Source organism: Enoplosus armatus, chromosome 15, assembly GCF_043641665.1.
Source record: "Enoplosus armatus isolate fEnoArm2 chromosome 15, fEnoArm2.hap1, whole genome shotgun sequence".
In the NCBI taxonomy this organism is placed as follows: domain Eukaryota; kingdom Metazoa; phylum Chordata; class Actinopteri; order Centrarchiformes; family Enoplosidae; genus Enoplosus; species Enoplosus armatus.
In genome coordinates, this window is record NC_092194.1 from 8,234,253 (window position 1) to 8,256,211 (window position 21,959).

The 21,959-nt window shown below is 42.6% G+C and overlaps 1 protein-coding gene across 1 annotated transcript; it reads right to left on the reverse strand.

Moving 5' to 3' along the window:
* Nucleotides 1-1,319: 1,319 nt before the first annotated feature.
* Nucleotides 1,320-17,839, reverse strand: cep170ba (centrosomal protein 170Ba). Its single transcript, XM_070920120.1, has 18 exons — nt 17,735-17,839; nt 15,876-15,965; nt 14,926-15,004; nt 14,272-14,330; nt 13,824-13,980; nt 10,998-11,126; nt 9,786-10,280; nt 8,755-9,683; nt 8,398-8,550; nt 7,816-7,954; nt 6,068-7,696; nt 4,048-4,300; nt 3,803-3,935; nt 2,932-3,066; nt 2,752-2,840; nt 2,133-2,226; nt 1,995-2,046; nt 1,320-1,893 (listed from the first exon to the last, which is right to left on the reverse strand). Exons 1-18 carry the CDS (start codon nt 17,837-17,839, stop codon nt 1,673-1,675), a joined length of 4,941 nt encoding a protein of 1,646 aa, XP_070776221.1. The 3' UTR covers nt 1,320-1,672.
* Between the last annotated feature and the right edge of the window lie 4,120 nt (nt 17,840-21,959).

Here is a 21,959-nt window from a genome sequence, read left to right on the forward strand (position 1 = left end):
AAACAACCACTGCGGCTGCATGGGACATGATCCGACACAGCTCTGTGGCACGTATAGGTACTTCCCAGTTACAATCACATGTACAATCTGGACTGAGAAGAGGGGAACTTGCTGGTGTTCTGAGTCGCCTTCTTTCCTGCTTCAACCTCCACAACATCTAACGTTTACAATCTTTCGCAGGAGTAAAGGCTTTCAGTTTGCAGCATATCAGGTGGAGAGGATAATGTTGTACTACATTAGTGCAAAAGACAAGATTGAGAGGTAATTTGCAGGACATACAGAAATCTTTAGATATTTACATACTGAACATACTGAACTCATAATCAGACTTACAGTTTCACACAACTGACTTTGTCACCTTAAAATCACATAAGTTCTCCCGTCATGTGAGGACCCATCAGAAGTGACCTGGTGACTTGAGAGACTGAGGAAATATCAAATCTTACCGCAGTGCTCCGACAGCTCTATAAGCATACTGAGGGTTAGTTGTGGTGTGATGAGCTCAGTACAAACACAGATAAGGGAGACCCACTCCTGTCAGTCGTTTTATGATTGTCTTTGGCCAAACCTCGGAGCTAACTGTGTGCTTCAGACATGAAAAAACAACAAAATGTTAGACATAAATAAAAACACACCTTTCAGATGGCAGAGAGGCCAGGAATGCTTGAAAACTAGTTTTATAGCCACTTGAGTTTGTAGTTGCCAGGTGACAAAACTATGGACTGAGTCCCTCCTACCATTCAGACCACACATTCCTGAGGGATTTTCATCTCCACTTGGATAAAATATAGTGTCGACCTACTAAGGAGAACCTGGACAAACTTTGAAACAATAAATACAAAAGAAATTGGCTGGTAGCAACTGGGTAATATAACATTAATTGGTCTGGCACTAGAGTCTACTAACTCTCCCAAAGTCATGTTGTCTCGGTTACAGTGTCTCACAAAAGACCCCTAATAAATACTTTTTACATTCGTCGATAAATCTGGTCCACAAAGAGAAAAATGGCAAACAAAGACAAAAACATGGAAAACAAATATATAAGGAAATGCAAAGGGTTTACTGAGGATACAAGAAAACAGTACGATAAGATCTGAAAGGTCTTAGTGCAGTTCCTCTAACCCTAACCCCCAAAACAAAAACCAATCAACTAATATTTCCTCAAACGTGATTTGTCACTAAGCATCAAAATCTTATTTATTACTAGATTTCCCTGAGATGATTATGCTCAGGCTGGTTTTCAAATAAACCAAGTTAAGTACAATGAGCTTTTAAAATCAGCATTGTTGGTCACATCATTGGCAAATAAAGAGGTCGACCTTAAACACACAGAGAACAAGTATAGCTTTGAAGCCTGTCAGAAGTGAATGGAGATTTAGTCAAGTATTAAGTATTTTGGTACTTCTTTAAATCATCACCTCATATATGTAGGCCTCCCACTGAGCGTATTTTAAGGGCGTTTAGTGCAGGCGTCACTATGAATTACACCACTGTGCAGGTGTGTAGTGCTCAAAGTGCAGTAGTGTATATGTTTGGATGTACAGGAGGTTACAGTTCTGTGTATCACTTCCCCCCTCTTGGTTTCATTATGTGCACAACAGCCTGACATCTGGGTTAGTGGGGTTACAGCAGAAGTCCAGTACTGGTGGAACCTGTGTGTTTGTGTCACATCTCAGACCAAGTATCCCTCTCTGAGATCGTCTGGTGTCACAGCTGCTCTCCTGATACTCTCACCGGGCCTCGGGCCGCCGCCGCGTTTGGAGGCAGAGTGGACTGTTCTGAAGTCGCGGGAGGTGGGAGGTCTGGAGGGCCGAACTCCAGATAAGGAGGAGGAGGCTGCAGAGTGCCTGGATGCTTCAGGCTGCTCACTGGGCTCCATGACTGTGTTAATGACTGGGGGGGGGGTAGTTTTAAGCTGGTCATTTGGGTTCACAATACAAAGAGTATTATACATCATTTGTATTTATATTGTTTACAGGGGAAGGTTGACTCACCCTCAAGTTGTCGTTGAACTCTCCTGAGTTCTTTCAAGATAGATGTGATTTCCTGAAAAACAGATGTTGAATTTAGCTCAGACAAACAGCATTAATTAAACATTTAACTTGGAAATTGTCAATCGTTAAGTCACCAACCTTGTTGGAGGTTTTGCCAACAGGAACATCATTGTCAGAATTAACCTTGGCCTCAATTTCTTCCCAGATATCCATCCTGTCCTGAAACAGTACCCTGCACGCACAATGCCAAATTCAGTCGTTAGAAAGTGGGCTTCTGACAGTGTTTAAAAAGGGACCCACAATCCACATTTTTGTGTCCAAAACATTTATATATGATTTAGTCTGGAAAACCAAAGCTTTTTAATTGTGCTGACTTAGTAGAATGAAATCCAATCAAGGTATACTACAACATATTTTTTGTTTCTGACATCTTTTTTTTTTTTTTTTATTAAATAAAGGTTGGAAAAAACAAACAAACTGTGGCTACATCTCACAATGGAAACTTTTAAACACCAACGGTTCTATCTGCATCTAATCTATTCAGAAGATTACATCTTCTCAGTCCCATATTGTCAGTCAGACTATAAGTCTGTGCTGTGTGTACTGACTCACTCATTACACTAGTTTAATAAGACTATTGGCTCAGTCCAGTCTGGTCAAACAGGATCAATAAAGTTTTTAGTCGAACCCAGATTAAGCATGGGAATGAAGGATGTTTATGTTAGTGTGTGTGATGTGTGTTTTGTTATCAACTTACTTAATTTTGTCAGCGAGTTCCTCTGTGTTTTCTCTGATGGTCATGATGATCTGAGACACCGGGTTCAGCATCAGGTTGTCCACAATGACCTGGAGACAAAACACAATATTTTACAATTATCCCCCAGTGCTAGCATCAGGGGTTTTAAAATTGAGGTGAAGCGGCATATTGGTGTCAGACCTCGTCTCTGCTACGAGCTCGCGGCCTGCAGTTCTGTTCATGGTCACTCGAGCTCTGGTCAGGTTCCCTTGTAGACAAAGAACTTGGTGGAACTCTCTGGTAGTTTAATCCAGCCTCTGGAATATGATGAACCAGCTGCAAGACAATCTTTAGAAATTAGTGTCACGGTATAAGACTCACTGGTTGTAGGCTGCTGGATAAGTCTGTCGACTATTTCAGTCGCCATTCTCCTCCACTTCCACTATCTGCGTGTTCCTGTTTTCAAAGTCCCCATCACTACGTGAAACAACATCAACAGCCTCCGAGCTAGCAGCCTACACCCTGAAAATGGCACGTTTTGGGTCCAGTGAGCTCGTCCATGACAAAAGTATAGGTAGGCTTCACCTCTAGGACACCGATGCTAAAGTTATGTTTGTCTTATTTAACAGTAAAAGTTGTAACACATAGTCTACATACGCCATTTACTACTTTATGTGGCCAGACACTATTTTGCAAGGGCACCGTTGCTGCATCCTGGGCTTAGCGCAGCCAAAGATGGTTGTGATTGGCTTAAAGAAAAACAAACAAGCCAGAGCGTGTGGAGATAGGTCTGGCTATGCAAGACTAGTGAACAAGGCAAAGAGATAAAATCATAATGTTCTGTTCTATACCAACCACAAAAAACGGATTTGACCATTTAGGGAATTTTAAAAGAGGTCACGTTATATAATTGCAACAGATTTGGACAGCCAAAGTAGAACAATGTACTATATAAAAACCTGTAACAAAAACACTGAGAGACGCTTCCTCTTTCAACAAAAGAGTGTAGTTTGTGATAAAGAGGTTAGTCAGTTTGGTAGATTAAACAGCAACAGAATAACGTTTGATGTACCTGTTCGTGAGTGGTCACTGTGGAGACCGGTGTACTGCTCTCCACTCCAGGGTTTGGTGGATCGCCATCACCTGCCACGTCATGGATCTCTTTGGCCAAGATAGCCAGGTCTTTAGCCAGGTCTTGACTCAACCTAGCAGGGAGGGAAAGATGGCTGACGGAAATAAGAATTATTTTTATATTTACATTATTTTCCGCCAAATGAGAAATCATATTAGCATGTACACCACAAAAAAAATCCTTACCGTGCAATCTCAGCACTGTGGTTGGACCAATTGTGATTGGTGTCTCCCTCATGGTTCTCCTCCTCAGAGTCTCTGCTGCGGGGTTTCGGACGCAGGGCGGCCACCGACTGAGGCTGAGGCCGAGGCTGATTACGTGGGCTATGGGAAGCTGAGGAAGGTTGGGAGCGTTTGTGTTTAGGAGTGCTCTGGTTTGAGTCGTACTCCTCATCTGAGGTAGAGGTATAGTCAGACCCTTTCTGTCGTCTCCTGGAGCCTTGGCGTCGTGAATTGGTTTGAGTTACAGAGGATGAGGAGAGAGAAGTCGAGAAAACGAGAGAAAACGAGATACCATCAAAGAATACAGGCAAGAAAAACCACCAAGTATTTTAGATCCTCGCAAGGATAAGAGAGAGAAAGGTTGCTGTGGAAGTGCTCATTTCTACAGCTAAATTTGACCAGATTTGTTCAGATTCAAAATCATTTACAAACTGAAATGAGTACTTGACTTCCACAGTGCAGCAGTTGAGTACCAGACAAGTACCATACAGAGAAGCCCGTGTTGTGTAGAATGAAGCATTTTGTACATGTTAGTATTGTAATATTCATCATAGCCACAGAATCCTCATAAATGACCATAAACTGCATGAGGATGAAAGAAAGTCTCATTTTATCTAAACGGTATTGTAGTATGAGGGCCCTTTTTTAATTGTTCAATGACAAACGCAAGGCAGTAGATCTTGGACTGTGTGGGCGCCTTCAAGCACACCTGCTATTTTTCAAATATGTGCAGCATCACAAAAAGCAAAAGAGCTGGCTGAAGGTGAATATAGATCAGAGGGTGTGGTGATTAATAAATACACTCTCAGCCAGCCACATCACGGGACACATCGCTCTCAAACAGCTGTGCCAATAAATAATACCAAAATAGTTTAGTGAAGCCGCATCAATCCAACACTATTTAAGCCATAATTCTGCTCATTCTGTTGCAAATGGCTGGATCATATCTTATAATGTGACATAGCAGCATTTGCCTCCAAATGCATTTCAAGAATAAAACATGAACAGCTATTTAAAAGAAAGTTGGAAAGGAGGCTGTGACACACAGGATTACTGAGCTCCAGTAATCTCTCGCATAAACAGGCAGAATACCAAGTTATAACGGATCCATCCTGTTTGTGTGTGTGTAGAAGTGTGTGTAGTAATTCTGTAGCAGCCTGGTCATTTGCATGTGATTTAATTAAGGTAAACACAGTGGACAGCCGTGCGTAATGGCACTGCGCCCTGACGCGGCACATCTCCAATCAGAAGCTACAGATTTATCAACATATGTGTCCTGCTGCCTTCAGATGGCTGCAGGGATTTAATGAACTGGAGGAGAATGTTTTCATACAGTAGAAATCAGCTGCGGACAACAGACACTCATATTAATTTATTAATGCAGACAGATTTACTGTCGTTCCTGCTTTAACCACATTAAATATTATTTTTGATTTAAACCTATTTACTGGTTGGGGGGTGTTTAATTAAAATAATTTATTTACATTTTAAGCATTATTGCCTCATTTCTGCTCATTTGCTTCAAGTATTTATTTCGGCTTGTTGATAAAATAATAGTCAGAATCAATTCTGAGATCTCTTAAAGACCCAATTTCCATCACAATACCAAAAACTCACATTGCGTTGCCTGATTTGAATGAATCTCCCTCCACAGATGAGAAGAAAAAATTCAAGGTCAGGAAAACACCAAACTTTCAGAGCACTGCTGGCGCTGCTCGTTGCGCCAACACAAAAACACGGTCCTGAAAGTCGATTCTCTTCCCAAATTACACACTAAAATATAGAACCCAGCTGTCATTTCCTGAAACGTACAGTAAATAAACTATGAATGTATCAAACCAATTCACCACTGTGGTTGATTAACAGGCCGTGCTTCCAATCCAGGCACAAATACATTTTTTTCAACTATATGGGTTTGACTAAGACAGGTGTAAATGGCTATACCAGACAAATTCAATGAAACAGGTATGTGACTTATACTCACTTGCGGTGCTGCTGGCATATTTGGCACTGCTTGAACGTCCGCGAGTGACCGGTGTCTTGTTGAGCGCTGCTTTCTGCGGCTTTTCTACATGCTTCGACCCCGGAGTAGAGGCCCTTCGAACTGAGCTGCAGCCAGACTCTGTGCTGCGGTTGGAGAATCCTGTGCTCCTGCCTGTCCACTGCGGGGTGGAAGAGGCCTCATTGTCGCTGGGTGTGTTGAACGAACTTGTCCGCTTACGAGGCATCGCTAGCATATCCAGCCTGGAGAGTTTCTTGGCTTCCTGGGGTTGCTTAGCTGGGGCAGTGCCCGCCTCCTGGGTCAGCCTGTCTGTCTCCATGCCCTCGTTGTCTGAAGCTTCTCCCAGGCGAGCCCGGCGGAGCATGGACGCTCTGGTGGGTCTTGGGGCTGAAAAGCTGTTGGCACGACTCAAGACCTGGGACACTCTGGAGGTCTTGGTGTCCTCCTTCTGAAGGGGCACTGTGTATTTTTTGCGGGTTTGGTGGTAGTTAGACTCCTGATCAGAGTAAGGTAAGCTCTGAGGGTCGTCACTTAGGTCTGTGGAGCCACATTTCCCAACACTACGTCTCAGTCCAACCGGTCTCCTGACAGACTCAGTCTTATTGTTGCTGTCTGCTCCCTGAGAGCGCCGCTTCTCTGATGTACTGGACTGGCTTGCGATACTGGCTGAAGACCTCTCCCTATGGAGGCCCCTAACAGAGGGTTTTTTAGTCAGTGTGTTTGGCCTGGTCTTATTGCTATGTTGGCTGACTGTGCTGGAGGTATCTACATCAGACTCCCCAGAAAGAGAGTCCACGATTGGAGACGGCGTTATTTCTGATTTCTGATGTCCTGCTTGGAGTTTGGCCTCCAGAACAGCCAGAACATCCTCAGTCTCTTTGAGGTAAGAATGAGTGTCCTGATTGCAGACCCCCTGGAATGACTCAGGGTCTGCGTCTCCCTGAAAAGGCTGGCTGGAGATGTTGGGCAATCTGGAATTGCTAGGCCGCTCCTTGGTGAAGCTCTCTTGTCTGATTAATGGGGATACCGTACCCCCTTTGGGCTCTGGACTCTGTGTCCCTTGGCCCAGGATAGGAGCCGACACACTGGGCTTGACTTTTCCACAGTCCTGGTTACTTCTCGGTTTGGTCAGGGTGGCTGTTGAGAATGTTTTGGTTACATGTTTTCTTTCAGTCTTAGGAGTGCTGAGTTGTTGTTGTTCAAGTTTGGACATAGCCGCCTCCTCCGACCCAATGTAGAATGATGTAGACTTGCCTGGCAGTCTGTTTTTGTCCTCATTTTTCTTTTCTTCTGTGTCTGACAGCGGCCTCCTCCTTTGCTCTATGATGGAACCATCATCTGACTTACTGGCGTCACTCAGGCTGTCGGGCTCTACGTCGTCCTGCACCGATAACCTGTGAAGACTATCCTGAAACCTGGGGGCCACCAAGCTATTCTCTTCTACATCAAACGTTGAATGCAGGTCATAATGAACATGAATGCTGGGAGTTGGAAAGTCACTCTTCTCCCCCAGTGGTACCTGGGGCAGGACGCGCAGAGTTCTTGAACCATCGGAATCTGTGCTGTCGTGGTGTCGGCTGAGCGTGGCCTTATGGATGATGGTGCCTCGTGCTGAAGTTAAACAGTTTTAATGCATATTAACCACACACACTGAAACTGAATATCATTCATATTCATCAGGGCGTCTCATTATCATTTCAAATAGACTCGTGTCTCGTCAGGTGGCTTACCCCCTCCTGACAGCTCCATCTGGGAAGGGATGTCAAAGAGGCCAGACGAAGGGCCAGATTCTGTGTAGCTGTCTGCCAAGCTGGCCCAGCAAGACATCCACTTAGGAGCCCCCTGTAACACTGCACCTGCTGGCTGAACCTGCATGAGATAACATACAACTTATTCAATATCTTTAAAAAAAAAAAGACAGAAGATGAAACATTTTGTTTATAATTATATAAGATTTCCTTAGTAGGAAACAGTTAATATGACAAAACACAGAAGATAACAAACATCAATCTGTTTCATGACTAAGTATATAGCACAACTGCTATAAAAACATGGATTTTTCCCCTTATATTTGGTTAGAAAGAAAAACCAAAGCGATGAAGAACCCAGAACCTGTGAGGAAAGATGAGGCAAATCTACAAATCAATAGAGAGACGCACCAAAAAAAGAGAAAAAAACCCAAGAAGGCAAATCAAGACAGCAATGCATCGGGATTTGTGCATTTAACGTTTATGGTTTACTGACCCAACACGTAATTAATTGTCTTTAGAAATGGAATTTCGATTGATCCGAACCTGAGCAGGAAGGTTTACCTTTACCAGACTCTGTCCCTGTTCTGGAGCTGGCCTCAACTCTCCACTGCTACTTTGCCTATGCTGCTCCCTGCTCTGAACAATAACCGGCCTAAATGCTGCTTCACTCTGGTTGGTTCGCTCTGGGCTCTCAGTCTCAAAAACACCAAACACCTGTCAGGAACAAAGCAGTGCAAGTGGATAAGTGCAGGAATGGAGAAAGTGGGACTGAAAATGTCCATGGCTCATTCTGGGTGGGAATTTCTCCCAGTAGACAGAGGACACTGGTGAATTGTGAAGCAGACTTATTTCCTTTAAGTAACATGTTGTGATTATTAGCCATAGAAACTTATAAATTAAATGGAGAAAGAAAATTGCCTGGTCAATCTTGCTCCGTGCCTCTTCTAGCTCTCCATCTTGAACATCTGCTTCAATGGTGTAGGTTCCTGCGTCACTCAGACTGTCCTCCTCTTCGTTTTTGGGGCCGACATGGTGGCTCTTGACTTCCATACTCTGAGACGCCAGGGGCATCATTGGGGCCTTGAGGGGTACAGGCTGGTGGATAGGAGAAGAAGTCTGTGGCTGGTAGGGAGCAATAGAGGGAGGGGGACTAGTCTGGGATACTACCACTGTCTCCTGTTTAGCGGCTGTAGGGGGACTAGATGCATTTTTCTCCCTGCTGGCAGAAAAGGACTGCTTTGTTTGTTTGAGAAATTCAGCAGTAAATTCCTGGGTGAGTTTGGATCTCCGGCCCACACTGCTAAAGGGCCTTACAGACACAGATGATGAAGAGCGAGAGGAAAAGTTGGTGCTGATCCGGTCCTCTGTCTTCTCCCTTCGTAGAGAGCCAGCTCTCTGGGGGCCAGTGGAAGCAGGGCCCTTCAAGGGGACAGTGTATCTTTGGGTTGAAGGAGTGGTGGAAGCTGGAGATGGGACTTGTCTCTCCCCATTTGGGCTTGAGCTCTTTCTTGCCTTCTCTAGCTGGACCCTGAGGCCTGAGGGCTCAGGTGGGGATGAGTTATTGGTGAAGGACTGGGAGCGTTTCTTTCTTGGGTTATCATCAAAGAATTCAATGACAAAGGCTTGATGAGGATCAGCCTTGCAAAGACTGGATAGGGACTGAGACTCTGGTGGAGAGTAGGACAAGGGCTCCTCAGAGACAGGGGAGGCAAAGCGTTGTTGCGGGGAGGCTCTCAGGGGTTGTGGAGAGTCCTGGGACCCAATCCAAGGTTCTGATTGGAGGAAATCATTTCCATTGATTGCAGGATCCTCTGAATCACTGTGAGTGCCATCTTCACGGTGGTTTGCTGATGATGGAAAGACCACAAGTTAGCAACAGCGTTAGCATATCATTGCAATCAAAGCCAGTGTTGGTAAAAAGAAATAGCCTTTGTATAAAAGTGACTCACCCTTGGTGATCTTCAGAAGTGATGGGTCACTGTTTGTGCTATACATGTCTTCAGTCTGTGACCTCCTCCTCATCATGCTAGCATTGCTTTGGACCAGCCAATCAGCAACTTTGCTTTCTGCTGACATCACCTCAGTGGGTGTGGTGACAACCTCTGGGGAAGGTAGCTTGCGCTGCTGGCGGAAAGAAAACTTGGTCACGTGGTCTTTGATCTTCATTTTACCTGGCGTGCATTCATCAAATTCGATGGTGAAGGAGGCATGGCTTTGGACCACGGGAGGTGTGGGGGTGGAGGGGACACACTGAGTGGGATCTGGAGTGTCCTTTGTGGGAACCTCGTGAACCTGCAACTCGGGTTTCTTGACAGGTTGCGGCTGAGATTCCTTTGTTGGGATCTCAAAGTAGCTGGGCTCACGGCGGTAGGAGAAGATGGACTTGGTCTGACTGTCGGACAGAGAACCGTTGACCTCATATCTGGACACGTCTTTAGCAGGCTCTGTTAGCAATGAAGAGTGATGAGAGGACAGCAAACAGAGATATACTGCAAGCGTTAGTGTTGGTTCTACATACTATAATCCACTGAATGATTCAATGACTATAGTAAGCATACCATTTTGGCATCAACAATAGAAACATATGTATGCAATATGCTTGTTTTGAGTTCCTCTTCGAGCTCACAATTATAGTAACTCAAACTGAGATGAGATCATTGGGATGTCGGACAATCCCTGAAACTGGGAGCCACAAATAACACAAAGATTCCAGCTGTTAGACTGAGAAAACAAATCCACCAGTTGGTCTTTGGGTGCCAGTTGAATGTGGCCAAATATCACTTTAGGAGCTCAGAGTGCAGCGGAGGGTAGCGGGAATAATCTGTTTCAGCCTGGGCAACATGAGGCAAACAATCACCCTTCCTCCCCCCTCCAGCAGCTTTGAGGGTCATAATCCATCACGAGGCACACAGGCACTGCCCACTGGCCTGGCATGGTATGGTCTGGCTAACAGTCCGCAACTAGCGGCCAGAGGCCTGCCTTGGGCTTAACACCATCCATCTCTCAGTGACCCACAAAGGGCATTAGATAGCAGTGCCATAGAAAAACATGTCATTACAAATTAGCATCTAATTGGGAAGATTCCATACAATTACAGTACAAAAAGTACAAACATACATTTTTACTATGTACACTTAATAGTAAAAATATTATTCTCTGACCTGGGGATTCCTGTCCTGGCGATTTTCCACCTCTGTTTTGCTTTTTGTTGGCTGGGTCCTCATCCTCCCCCCACCAGGACGGCTGGCCATAGAGAGGAGTAGGTTTTGATATCGGAGAATCTGTGGAAACTAACAGACAAACGCACAAACACAAGCACAAACACAGACAAACACACACCATTAGGCACATGGATACGCTCAGGCACAAGGAGGAATCGGAGGAAAGAAGAAAGAGCCAAACAAAGAGCTGAATTTATACAACCTCTTGTATTTATATAAGGCGTTACATTTATGTTAGTCACATTATAAAACAATGTTGTGTTTGGGCTTGTTCTAGCAACAACAAAATGTTGCGCAATATTGGAGCTGAGAAGGACCTCGTGTTAAAATATCCATAGCCTTTGTAGTAGGCTTTTTACAATTCCAACACATTCCCATGACAGAGAGAGCAGTGAAACTGTGATACAAACTGTATCACCAAAACATAATCCTTCTCGTGTGAATCAGGACAAAGCTAATCCTAATCTTCAAAAAAAATATGTAACACAGGATATAGGATAAAGTGAAGCTTCTTGTAGACAGTGACACTCATTGTTTGCACATTGTATATACTCTATACACTATCCTCTGTATATACTCCCTATGCAGATGCAGGCCTGGGAACGAGGGTCATTTCCCTGATGCTGTTTCTGAAACGGTGTTTAGCTGCTGGCTTGCCAGTCCATTCATGCCAGCCAGCCTATATACCACTAATCAGATAATCTCGATGCCGCTTGTCGGCCGGATACATAGGCTAAACAAGCTCTCTGGATTTTAATGTGGAGGCTTCACAATTCTAAGCATCAGCAGCACCTCACCACTGTTGCCTTGGACACACACAATAAGACATCAACACAGTGATGGGAGAAGCAGAGGGGCATGTTACTAATTCCTTTCCCCTTAGTCAATCTTCTCCTTTTAGCTAAAGAAAACACGGGTGAGTGTCCGAATTAAAATGGACTGAGTGAGTTATGTTGAATTTATTGGCCTCATGAAAAGTTTTAATCCCTAAATAACTACTAGATGCAACCCAATTAAACAAATGCCCTCCGTCTGTCAGATCAGTTGGAGGATTTGTCCTCAATTATTTGGGTCATCTTATTACAGAAACTTGGACAACATAGTGTCACTAAATAAACAATCGCTTAAAAAGGAGATTAAACACTAGTCTATGACATTTTTAAAAATGTAGTGCTGATGTAACATGTGAACTATCCATTTCATGCCCCTGAAGTAAATACTAAATAGCCCCAGGTCCTGGCAGAGTAAAGTAGGCCTGACTGAGTCACACACTATACAAGTGAAGTGTCCTGCCCTGCAGACAGCTGGAGGATTGGACACACTCCACATCCTGTACAGCTGCAGGGGAAAACAAGCAAGAGCACTCAGAAAAAGATATGTGCAGCTCTCTCAGCTTTCTAGAAGTGACAGAATTGTACATGATTTAGAAAACACACACAAAAAAACTACATTACACCAAATCCTCCAGTCAAACAAATTCAGCCAAGGAGAATCAATTTGCATGAAGTCAACAGAGGTATGCAGGCTCAGTCTGGTTGTGCAGCTAAAAGCAGTAATTTCTCACTGTGAGGAAAATAGAAGTAGACTTTTCTACAAGTGTGTAACACAAGTGCAGCTTTATTTTCATACAACATACTGTGAAATACTATCCTTATCTTCTTGTGACAGTACATTAAGCGAGACAGCATAGGCTAGTCTAGTTATCTCATTGGACTGGGTCACACCAAACAGGCCAAGGCTGCTGTCACACTGCAGGCGGTAACCCGAGTAAACATGGCTTCAGTGAGCATGTTCAACAATGAGTTTGCAATCACAGGTTTACACGATAACTGTGGTTAGCTTATAGCTGCAGGAGATACAACCACACTCTCATTCTAGTAAGAGACGTCTTACAAAGCCCTCTAAATGTTTTCCAAAGTTCTGCTGTTCAATTACTTATTTGTAAGGCTCTCTGAGGGATATGAGCCTAGTGCTGGAAAAGTCCTATTTTAAGCACCAGTTGTAGTTTTCCCTCTAAACTCACAGGGCGATTATGGAGCAGAAAACACGAGAACTACTAAATCAACAGCAGCTGGAATAGGTTTTGTCAGTGTGAATGAGCCTCATTCACAAAGTGCTTCTCTTGAACTAACAATTCTCTGTTCACTGTTCAACTGTTGCCTATACTGTACAACAAGATTTACTCCGTACAGCTCAGGGCAGAGAGCGCTTGACAGCAATTGGAAATATAAGCAGCAATAAATCCACCAGCAGCTACATGGACACAAGTGCCAATTTGGCACAAAAAGCCCAGACACCTTTCTAATTCTTCTACGACACGTGTTGAACCACAGCAGCACCCCACCTCTTGTCAGCAGTCAGGCATGGCTGGCCGAGATAAGACTGCTTGTCCTTAACTCTTCATCCCCGTCAAGCTCTTACTCGTGTATACTCATTCTGCCAACTCTGGGATGTCAAGATCTACTTCTTTACTGACACCATCGGATTGTAGCCTCTCAGCCTCACATGGCAGCCTAATCTCACACCAGGGGAGATCTTAATAAAAGAAGCCACAACCGCCTTATCAAGTGATCTCTAGCCAAAGTCATGCAGCACATGGAGACACAAAGACTTCCTTTTCCTTGTGTGACAGAACATGGTATTCAAATCCACTTCAGTTAGAACAGTTCCTCCAAGGCAACAAAAACAATGAACCTGCTTCATAAAACCTGCTGCCTTCCTGCTAATATCTGTTATGATGGAGTATGTATGGGCAGAGTTGTTTACCTGTGAGAGACTGGGCTCTTCGCTCAGCCGTATCCTGCAGTTTGACATTGGATACAGAGCCTTTGCTCTTCTCTGAGCTCTGGAGCTGCTGTTTTTCCTTCGCCCTTGCCTCCAGGGCTTTTATACTAAGCTGCAACTGGCTGGTGTACTTCTCATGCTGCACAAAGAGACAGGAGGGAAGCAGGATGTGAGAAACCGTCTGCCAACAATCAGTACAGATGTAACTGTGCTCAGACATATACAATATAAGGAAGAATATCCACTAGGGACTTCTGCTCAGTGACAGCTCCTATTTCTTATTGTTAGCGATGGATACTATTTACAAAATGTATTAATTCTTTTACAAAAATGAGCATGTTTCAACTGCTATTTATCATTATCAAGGATCCATGGCGAGCATTTCAGCACTGCTAGCCTAAAAAAGGCAAATACTGTCTGTAATACTTACTTTAAGAGCTTCCTCTGGGACCTTGTGTTGACTCTTCTCCAGGATATATACATGAGCATGTGCACAAGGAGTTAAAGTACACAACCATAGCTACATTTATGTAAAAAGTGTTAATACGTCTATTTATATATTCACAGTTTAGTTTCTGGCTCAGGGGCAGTTAGTTTCCATTCATGCTTGTTTCCACTTTGTCTGCTAAGGAGGTCAAAAGTACCTTCCTCAACTGCTTCCAAGAAGGTGGACAACAGATAAGCAGTAGAGACCTGTTGCAATTCAAACAAAGCTCATATCTACACCGACCCACTCCTTGAAACGTGCTATATCACATGCCACATACTGCTCAGAAACATTACTAGATGTTTCTGTACTCTAAACAGATCTCTCCCCTATTATCTTAAGTCTCTAAGTTTCACCATTCATGCATTTTCTGCTCTGGGGGTCAAAGGGAGCAGGAGATTTTCTGTCCACAGTTGACCATAATCTAAAACCCCTGACTGAAAAACCACAGGGGATTAACATGCCGATGGAGCGAAAGCCCGCAGAGGGAAAATAAAATGTAAAATATTTGTGACTGAAACAGCCGCCGACCACTGGCTCATTTCAATGAGGGCAGCTAATCACCAAGTGAAGAACAGAAAGTCAGTAAAAGGATATCATAGCCGAAGCGAATGACATCAGACAGCTTCAGGGTGATGTACGTCTGGTCTGGGATTCTTAGGTCATTCACAAATGTCTGCAAAACACAGAAAAATAACATCAAACTTAAATCATTGTCACTGGTCAGTAATGGAGTAAGTGTGTTGACTCCCAGGTGACAGGCTCTCTAATTCCTCGTGGCACGCACCCAGATGCTGTAAGGTGCTTTGCAATTGGCCCTTTTCCCATTGAAAGTTAATCCAACAGCACATTAAAACTCTGATGAGATTATGTTGTTATGCAATGGCCGTCTCTGCTTTTGTAGAATGCTTAATAGCCAGGTGGAGTTAAATACACGCAACAGTGCTTAGTTTGTTGTTCAATTAGGCTATCTTTTGCCTAAACTAACAACTGGTGAGACAGAGGTTCCTGGGTTTACCATCAGATCACTAAATGTAAAGAAAGATAATGCTGGAAGTGTGCAGAGGAGAGAATGGGGGGGAGCATTTCTACAGACTAAATGAAGATAATTGGGTGAAAACTGAGCCATGTTGGATTTCAGTTACAGGTCCTCGCACCGTTCTGCTCTGATTAGTTTGGCTGCAGCTACCGAGGCCAAAAGAAACCTCTCTGAGAACAATGAACGGTTTCTCCCACAGCTCAACTCTGGATTTCATTGGGATAATGGTGTAATCAAGTGGCAACAGAGCAGTGAGCGGAGGGAGGAGGGGCTGCAGAGTGAGATAGAAAGAATGGGAAGAAAAAAAGGGGGTCCAGGCCAGCAGGAAAATGCAGTCTCCTGATTACCACTGTTCTACCAACCGTCCCCGTCTCTGGCACACAGAGAGAGGTATTTTGTGGCTCTGGGAATTGTTGTGAGATTAGAGTCTTCAGGGAGCCCAGTGGCTGGCTCCTTTATCACTCTGGGCTGAGGCAGGTAGTCTGACACCAGAGATGGACCCACTCACCCCGTTCAAGCTGCCCAGGTCCTTCACCATATGCTCGTCTGTGTTTGTGTCGTAGTTGATCACAGCGTGCTGTTTGTCCACGCTGCGAGACTGCAACGGAAGCAAAGCAAAAGTCATTAGAGCTGAAATGACTGGTCGATCTACAGAGAATTAACAACTATTTTGATAACTGATTAATCGTTTGTAATTTTTTTATAAGTTTATGAGTATTCTGTTTCTCAAATGTAGGACTTTACTATTTTTTCTACTTTTCTCTGTTTTACATCATTGTAAACTGAATAGCTTTGGGTCGTGGACTGTTGGTCGGACAAAACAAGACATTTAAAGACATCACTTAAATGAATAATTAGATAATTAAAAACATAACATTTGAGCAGAATCAGATAGACCTTCCCCTGCATACACTACAAACAAGCGTTAAATATTACACTAATAGATGGTCCTCATCTACCAAACTGTGCCCCCATGGCTCAAGTCCTTGTGCACGTGGTCTACCTGCCACTCTCCAGAGGAAAAAACGTGCTTACATCTAAACATGCTTTCATCAATTAAGTGCACAAGTGATTCAGACTGACTCACTCGCTCTTCTCTGCTCATTAGGCACTCTGGGCCTCCTCGTCACAAAAATCACAAAGATTGAAGGTGACTGCCAAACTCATTTGCAAAATTACCACCGTCATCCAATGGCCACACCAACTACTAACTGGAATAAACAGTGTCCAGAGGCTGTATGTACCGTCTGTGTTGGCCTATTCACTCAGTGGACTTCCAAATAGCTTACGGTCAATACTGTAATGCACTTATAAGTAAAGGTTTATCAATATGTTTACCTACTTGATTAGGTTAACTATGCTAAGATATCCACATTCGATGACCCTTAGCTTCACTTTGCCCCCCTTCTGACTAAATGTTAGCTCTGGCACTAGGAAACAATACACCACTGAACTAGACAAAAAGCAGTCACTATTATCGTAGGAGACAAATGGTGCAATTACTGGTCGTGGAGATACAGACATTGATCAAAGACCAGTTGTCATGGAAAGTCCAAACATTCAAGTCGAGGCCCTCGGCTATGCTACTTAAAGCTACACTAGATCTCTGCATTTCATGCAAAACAGGATTCTCATGCTACAGACATTCAACTGTGGTTTGAAGGGGGGGAAATGTATTGAGCTACAACACAAGATTAAAGAAAATGAAAGATTAAAGGGTTAAAATCAATTTGGAGCAGAAGCTGACTGTGTGTGCCAGGGCAGGAAGCAATCCTGAGCATTTAGGCAGAGCAAAAGTCTGCATCATTTTAGACTGGGAGAAGCTGAGGTTTTTCCTTGATCCGGCGACGCCTAAATGTGGACATGAGCAACTTTTCAATCTAACCTCTGTGGTTGGCACGGCTTTTCTGAGCGAAACTCGCTGACTGACTAAGGAAAGTATAAACAACTGCTTCTGAGGCAACATTCCTCTTTCACTGGTCTAAATACAGAGTGAGGAGAAAATGGGAGGGACAGTATTACACAAAGACCGCAAAGAAATTGTGTTTATGACAGACACTGTGTGGAAAAAAAGGCAACACGGTGGAATGCTTTAGCTGTGTTTTAAGTCATTGTTTGAAAGGCTGTCTGGTGCAACTTTGTGTCACCAGGTTACACACTCAGAAATGCACACACACGTGAAGCATGCAGGGAGCCTCCCGCTGGTGTTTCACATATTTGTGTTACTAGCTGTCCTGTCAGACATCAGTGAAGCGTAATAAAACTCTGGAGCACTTTTGACAGATTTTAGTGAAGACCAGACTGGGTTCATATGACACGAAAGTGAGCAACACACTCTTTCAATCTTAAACATACAAAGTCACACACCTGCAGCATTAGCTCGCAGTCATCCCGGCCAACAAAGATCATCTCCCGTGGCAACCGGTGGCGTGTGCCAGAGCTGCTGACCAGGAACCATGATGTCACACTCATCTTGGGGCCACGAGTCAGGATCTTCTTAGCATCCTGGGGGGAAAAAACGACAATAAAAATATTCAAATGACAAGGACAGTACTGCAGTCAAAGAAACCTGAACGCTGAATGACAATTGTGAATTGGCATTCAGGAGGCATGTCTCTGAACAATGCTAGGTGTCCTAAAAAAGGCTGCTGTTGTGAAAGCATGCTTTGGTGTATGGATTACTGAGGGGAAGTTATCATCTCACCTAGCTTAAGTTAGACCTGTTTTTCCAACCAATTCCGGTCTGGCTGTGTTACTATTGAGATAATGCAATTAAATAACCACTCTGAACATATTTTGCGTGCTGGTGAGTCAGCCAGGTTAGGCACAGACAGGTTTCCATGTGTCAATAGAGGATATTCAGCATGTTCACACAACTCTCACATGCAGATTTCCATATTAAGTAAAATACACAGCAGATATAAACTCCTTTTCAAACCAGTGTGTCTGTTTAATTAAACACAAGCTGGGAAACCTGTTGCAAAGTGGCGCCTGTGAGTAACGTTAACTAACAACATAAACTTCCAGGGCTCAGGTTTTTACTTCCTGTAACCTTGGCTACTTAAACATTATTGCCAAAGAAATATTAGCCAGAAATAGTGTTTATAGTTTAAATTAAACCCTATTAATTATCTCGTAATGGCAGCACTAATATTCTTTTAAATTACACAGCGGACTGTCTGAGTCTGTCGGTGACAGTGAGGTTGTTTAGCTAACGTTAGTGAGCCTCCGGGCTAACGTTAGACCGAAACAAGCTTTTTCCAACGATTTGCTCCCAACAAGGACGTACGTTACCTTTAATGCCTTCTCCGTCTTACTCCTAAATGAAGCCAGTGTTTAACGTCCTACTGCAGATGAAACTCGACAGCCGACATACACGACACCAGGTAACACTGGACAGGTAAATTTCGTTCACACCCTCTTCTTCCTCTGGGAATGACAACCGGCCGAAACTCTCCTCCAACGCCTCTTCTGCCGACACGGTGACGTCGCCTGACAAGTCCCATCAGAGGGCTTTACGAGTTTGAGCTGAGAGGTGAGGGGAGGTAAGAGCTCTCACTCTGATTGTTTTCCGGGAGCAGAAAAACTCAAGGTAGAAAAAAAAGATGGACAGGCCCTCTAGCAGTATAGTTAAACATCAATATTTAGCATAATGAAATATTAGCATTATTTATTGTATATCATACAGCATATTCAAAACCTAAAAATTAATATCTTTGAATTGTTGTGTGACAATGGAACTACATTTAAAACTTTTGTTTGTTTTTTTGTTGTGTTTTGGGCATTTATGGTTTGTGTGTGGTCAGTAATAGAAAAAGTATATATAAATCCTTGACCTTTACTTAAGTAAAAATAGCAATACTCTAATAATAGTCAATAATAAATAAATAATATCAAAACCCTGATAGAATACTCTGTTAAGTAAAAGTACTTTTGGCACTATGTCACACTGAGAAAAAATAAATAAATTTGATAAATACAAAAAAGACCTGTATCCAAAGTACTTTTTCAACAACGTACTTAAAGTAACAAAGTACTCGTTATGCATGTTGGGTACAGAAATGTCAAAATAGGTTTGAGGTCATTTAGAAACAGTGTCTCCATTACATAGTTTGTATGTTCTCTTATGACAGATTATTTTAGGAGAGACAGTCAGCCTTCATCCTTAGAATAGGATGAATACATATGATGAATAGACAACATGATGAATAGTTAAACATGAATTATACATGTTAATTATATGTATATGTATACACATTACTATTACAAGGCAACAAAAAAACACAGGAAGATGGATTTTAAAACGTATGTTGTAATATTTTGATCTGAAAGCTGCTTTGTATAGGCTTGGTCATTGCTTGGTAAAATAAACGTATAGGCGTAGAGCGCATGCGTAAGAACTAGAGACCGGGTTTTAGTTACCGTCTGGTGAGATATTATCTTCATAGACGATCTTCGCCTCTATTCACGACCAGACGGACTTTGTTAATCCTGTGTTTCATGTTGGTACGGTCGAGCGGGCGACAGAAAGGCAAATATACCCGTTTAAAGTAAAAGAAAACTATTGCTTGTTTGTGGCAACGAGCTAAAATAGTAGTTGCAACTGCTGCGTCAGGGAATAGACTGGATTTGAGATTCAAATAATGTTTATTTATGGTTTAAAAGTGTGTAGAGCGCATGAGATCACCAGCTATGACATTACGTCAAAATATGAGGAAAAACCTCTGGTTGATGATTTGTGGAAATGAAATATGAATCCAACGGAAATACATTTTACATACGCCTAGTACCCGCTAGATGGCGCTCTAGTTCCAATTTACCGTAATGATCTCCAGCAAAATTTCCATTTTTTAAAGATGAATTCAGGAAGTTTAGGGCAATTTCAATGAAGCCACATAGTCACAATGTCTCCCTGTGTTCATATTAGGTCTAAATCACCATCACTTAAGTAAAAGTAGCAATACCACAGTGTAGAAATACTCTGAAAGTTAAAGTCATGCTTTCAAAATTGTACTTGAGTAAAAGTACAAAAGTATTGGCATCAAAATATACCATTTCAAAATAATGTAACATTATATATAACATTGAATTATAATTATTGGTGCATTATTATGTGCATTACTTTAATGTTGCAGCTAGTAAACATGGGTCGTATTTTCTTACTATATATATATTACTATATTAACGTGAATTTCACACAGGGATCAATGAAGTCTTATCTTTATCCATAATAATACATCATCATTTATTTGTTGATTATATTTTGTATTATCATTGATCTGAATCTGCAGTAAAGTAACTAGTAACTAAAGGTATCAAATAAATGTAGTGTAGTAAAAAGTACATTATTTGCCTCGGAAATGTAGTGGAGCAGACATTTAAGGAAAAACTCAAGTAAAGTACAAGTACTTCAAAATTGTACTTAGTTACTTTCCACCACTGGTAGTAAGTAAAAAAGGAGGAAAATGATTACCTCCAGTCAGTATTCATGTGAGGAAAGGCATATTTCCAATATGCTAAAATAATCTTCCTACATATTACATGCATTTTATATTTCTTACTGTGCATACAAGAATGTAAACAATTAAGTAAACTCAAGACCAAGTCAAGTCAATTGTATTTATATCAGCCAAATTACAAATTACAAATCACAGAATTTGCCTCAAGGGGCTTTACAATCTGTACAGTATACGACACCCTGTGTCCTTAGACCCTCTGTTTGGATCAGGTAAAACCTCCACTTCACCCCTTCATGTTATGAAGGGACTTGAAATGAACAGGTTGAACCTGTTTCTAAAAGCCCTGAGCTCTGTCACACTAAAACTCCCCCCCCCCCCCCCGGCTCTTTCACCAAATCATGGCACCAGTTTCTTCCACTAAGCCCTATCAGCAATAGGACGTTTTCACTGAAGACATTTTGACATGTTGCCCTGCATGACACCACATTGAGTGAGTTTGTGATCCAGGTAGTGGTTCATGTTTGATCTTGTCCTGCGTGTTCCTCTTGCTTTCATCTGCTGCTGTTTTTTTTATGTGTTTGTTATGGTTGGATGCTCTTGCTGCAGTTGCAGCAGAGAAGTGCAGTCAGTAAGGAGTATGCAAGTTCAAGCGGTGTGTGTGGCAGAATCCATTCTGCCGAAGTGTCCACGAGCAGAACACACAGCAAGCTCCAGGCCTGTCTCTATGCAGCTGATCTTACACTCTCACCACTGAGACATGAAGGGACAAAAGATGAAGATTTCTCTGTAGTGGCAACTTAGAGTTTAGTTTACCGTAAAGTATCTTACACTGAGACTTTTATCAAGTAACAATTGGCTAAATCGCTATATTGTCTTACATTGAAAATAGAAAATAGATGTTACATCCTCTTGATATGAGTTGCAGTTGCTTTTGCATATCCCATATCTCAAAATCCTCATATTTGTCTGCCTTGCAACAACTTCTCATTCATAATTTCTACAGATTCTAAATGCAAAATCAATATTATATAGGGGCTTTTACCTGGATTCCCTTCTTCACTGTCCTAATCAAGAGTAGCACTGCCTAATACTTCATACATTCAGTGTATTTCAATACCAGCCTCCATTGACAG

Bases quoted from the DNA above. Each gene is read 5' to 3' on its own strand.
- cep170ba (XM_070920120.1), bottom strand. From the start codon at position 17,839: ATGAGTGTGACATCATGGTTCCTGGTCAGCAGCTCTGGCACACGCCAC. The intron at 8,551-8,754 runs GCAATTTTCTTT...TGTTCCTGACAG, and splicing joins CACGGAGCAAGATTGACCAG to GTGTTTGGTGTTTTTGAGAC. The intron at 2,841-2,931 runs GTCTGACACCAA...TTTTGTCTCCAG, and splicing joins GAGCTCGTAGCAGAGACGAG to GTCATTGTGGACAACCTGAT.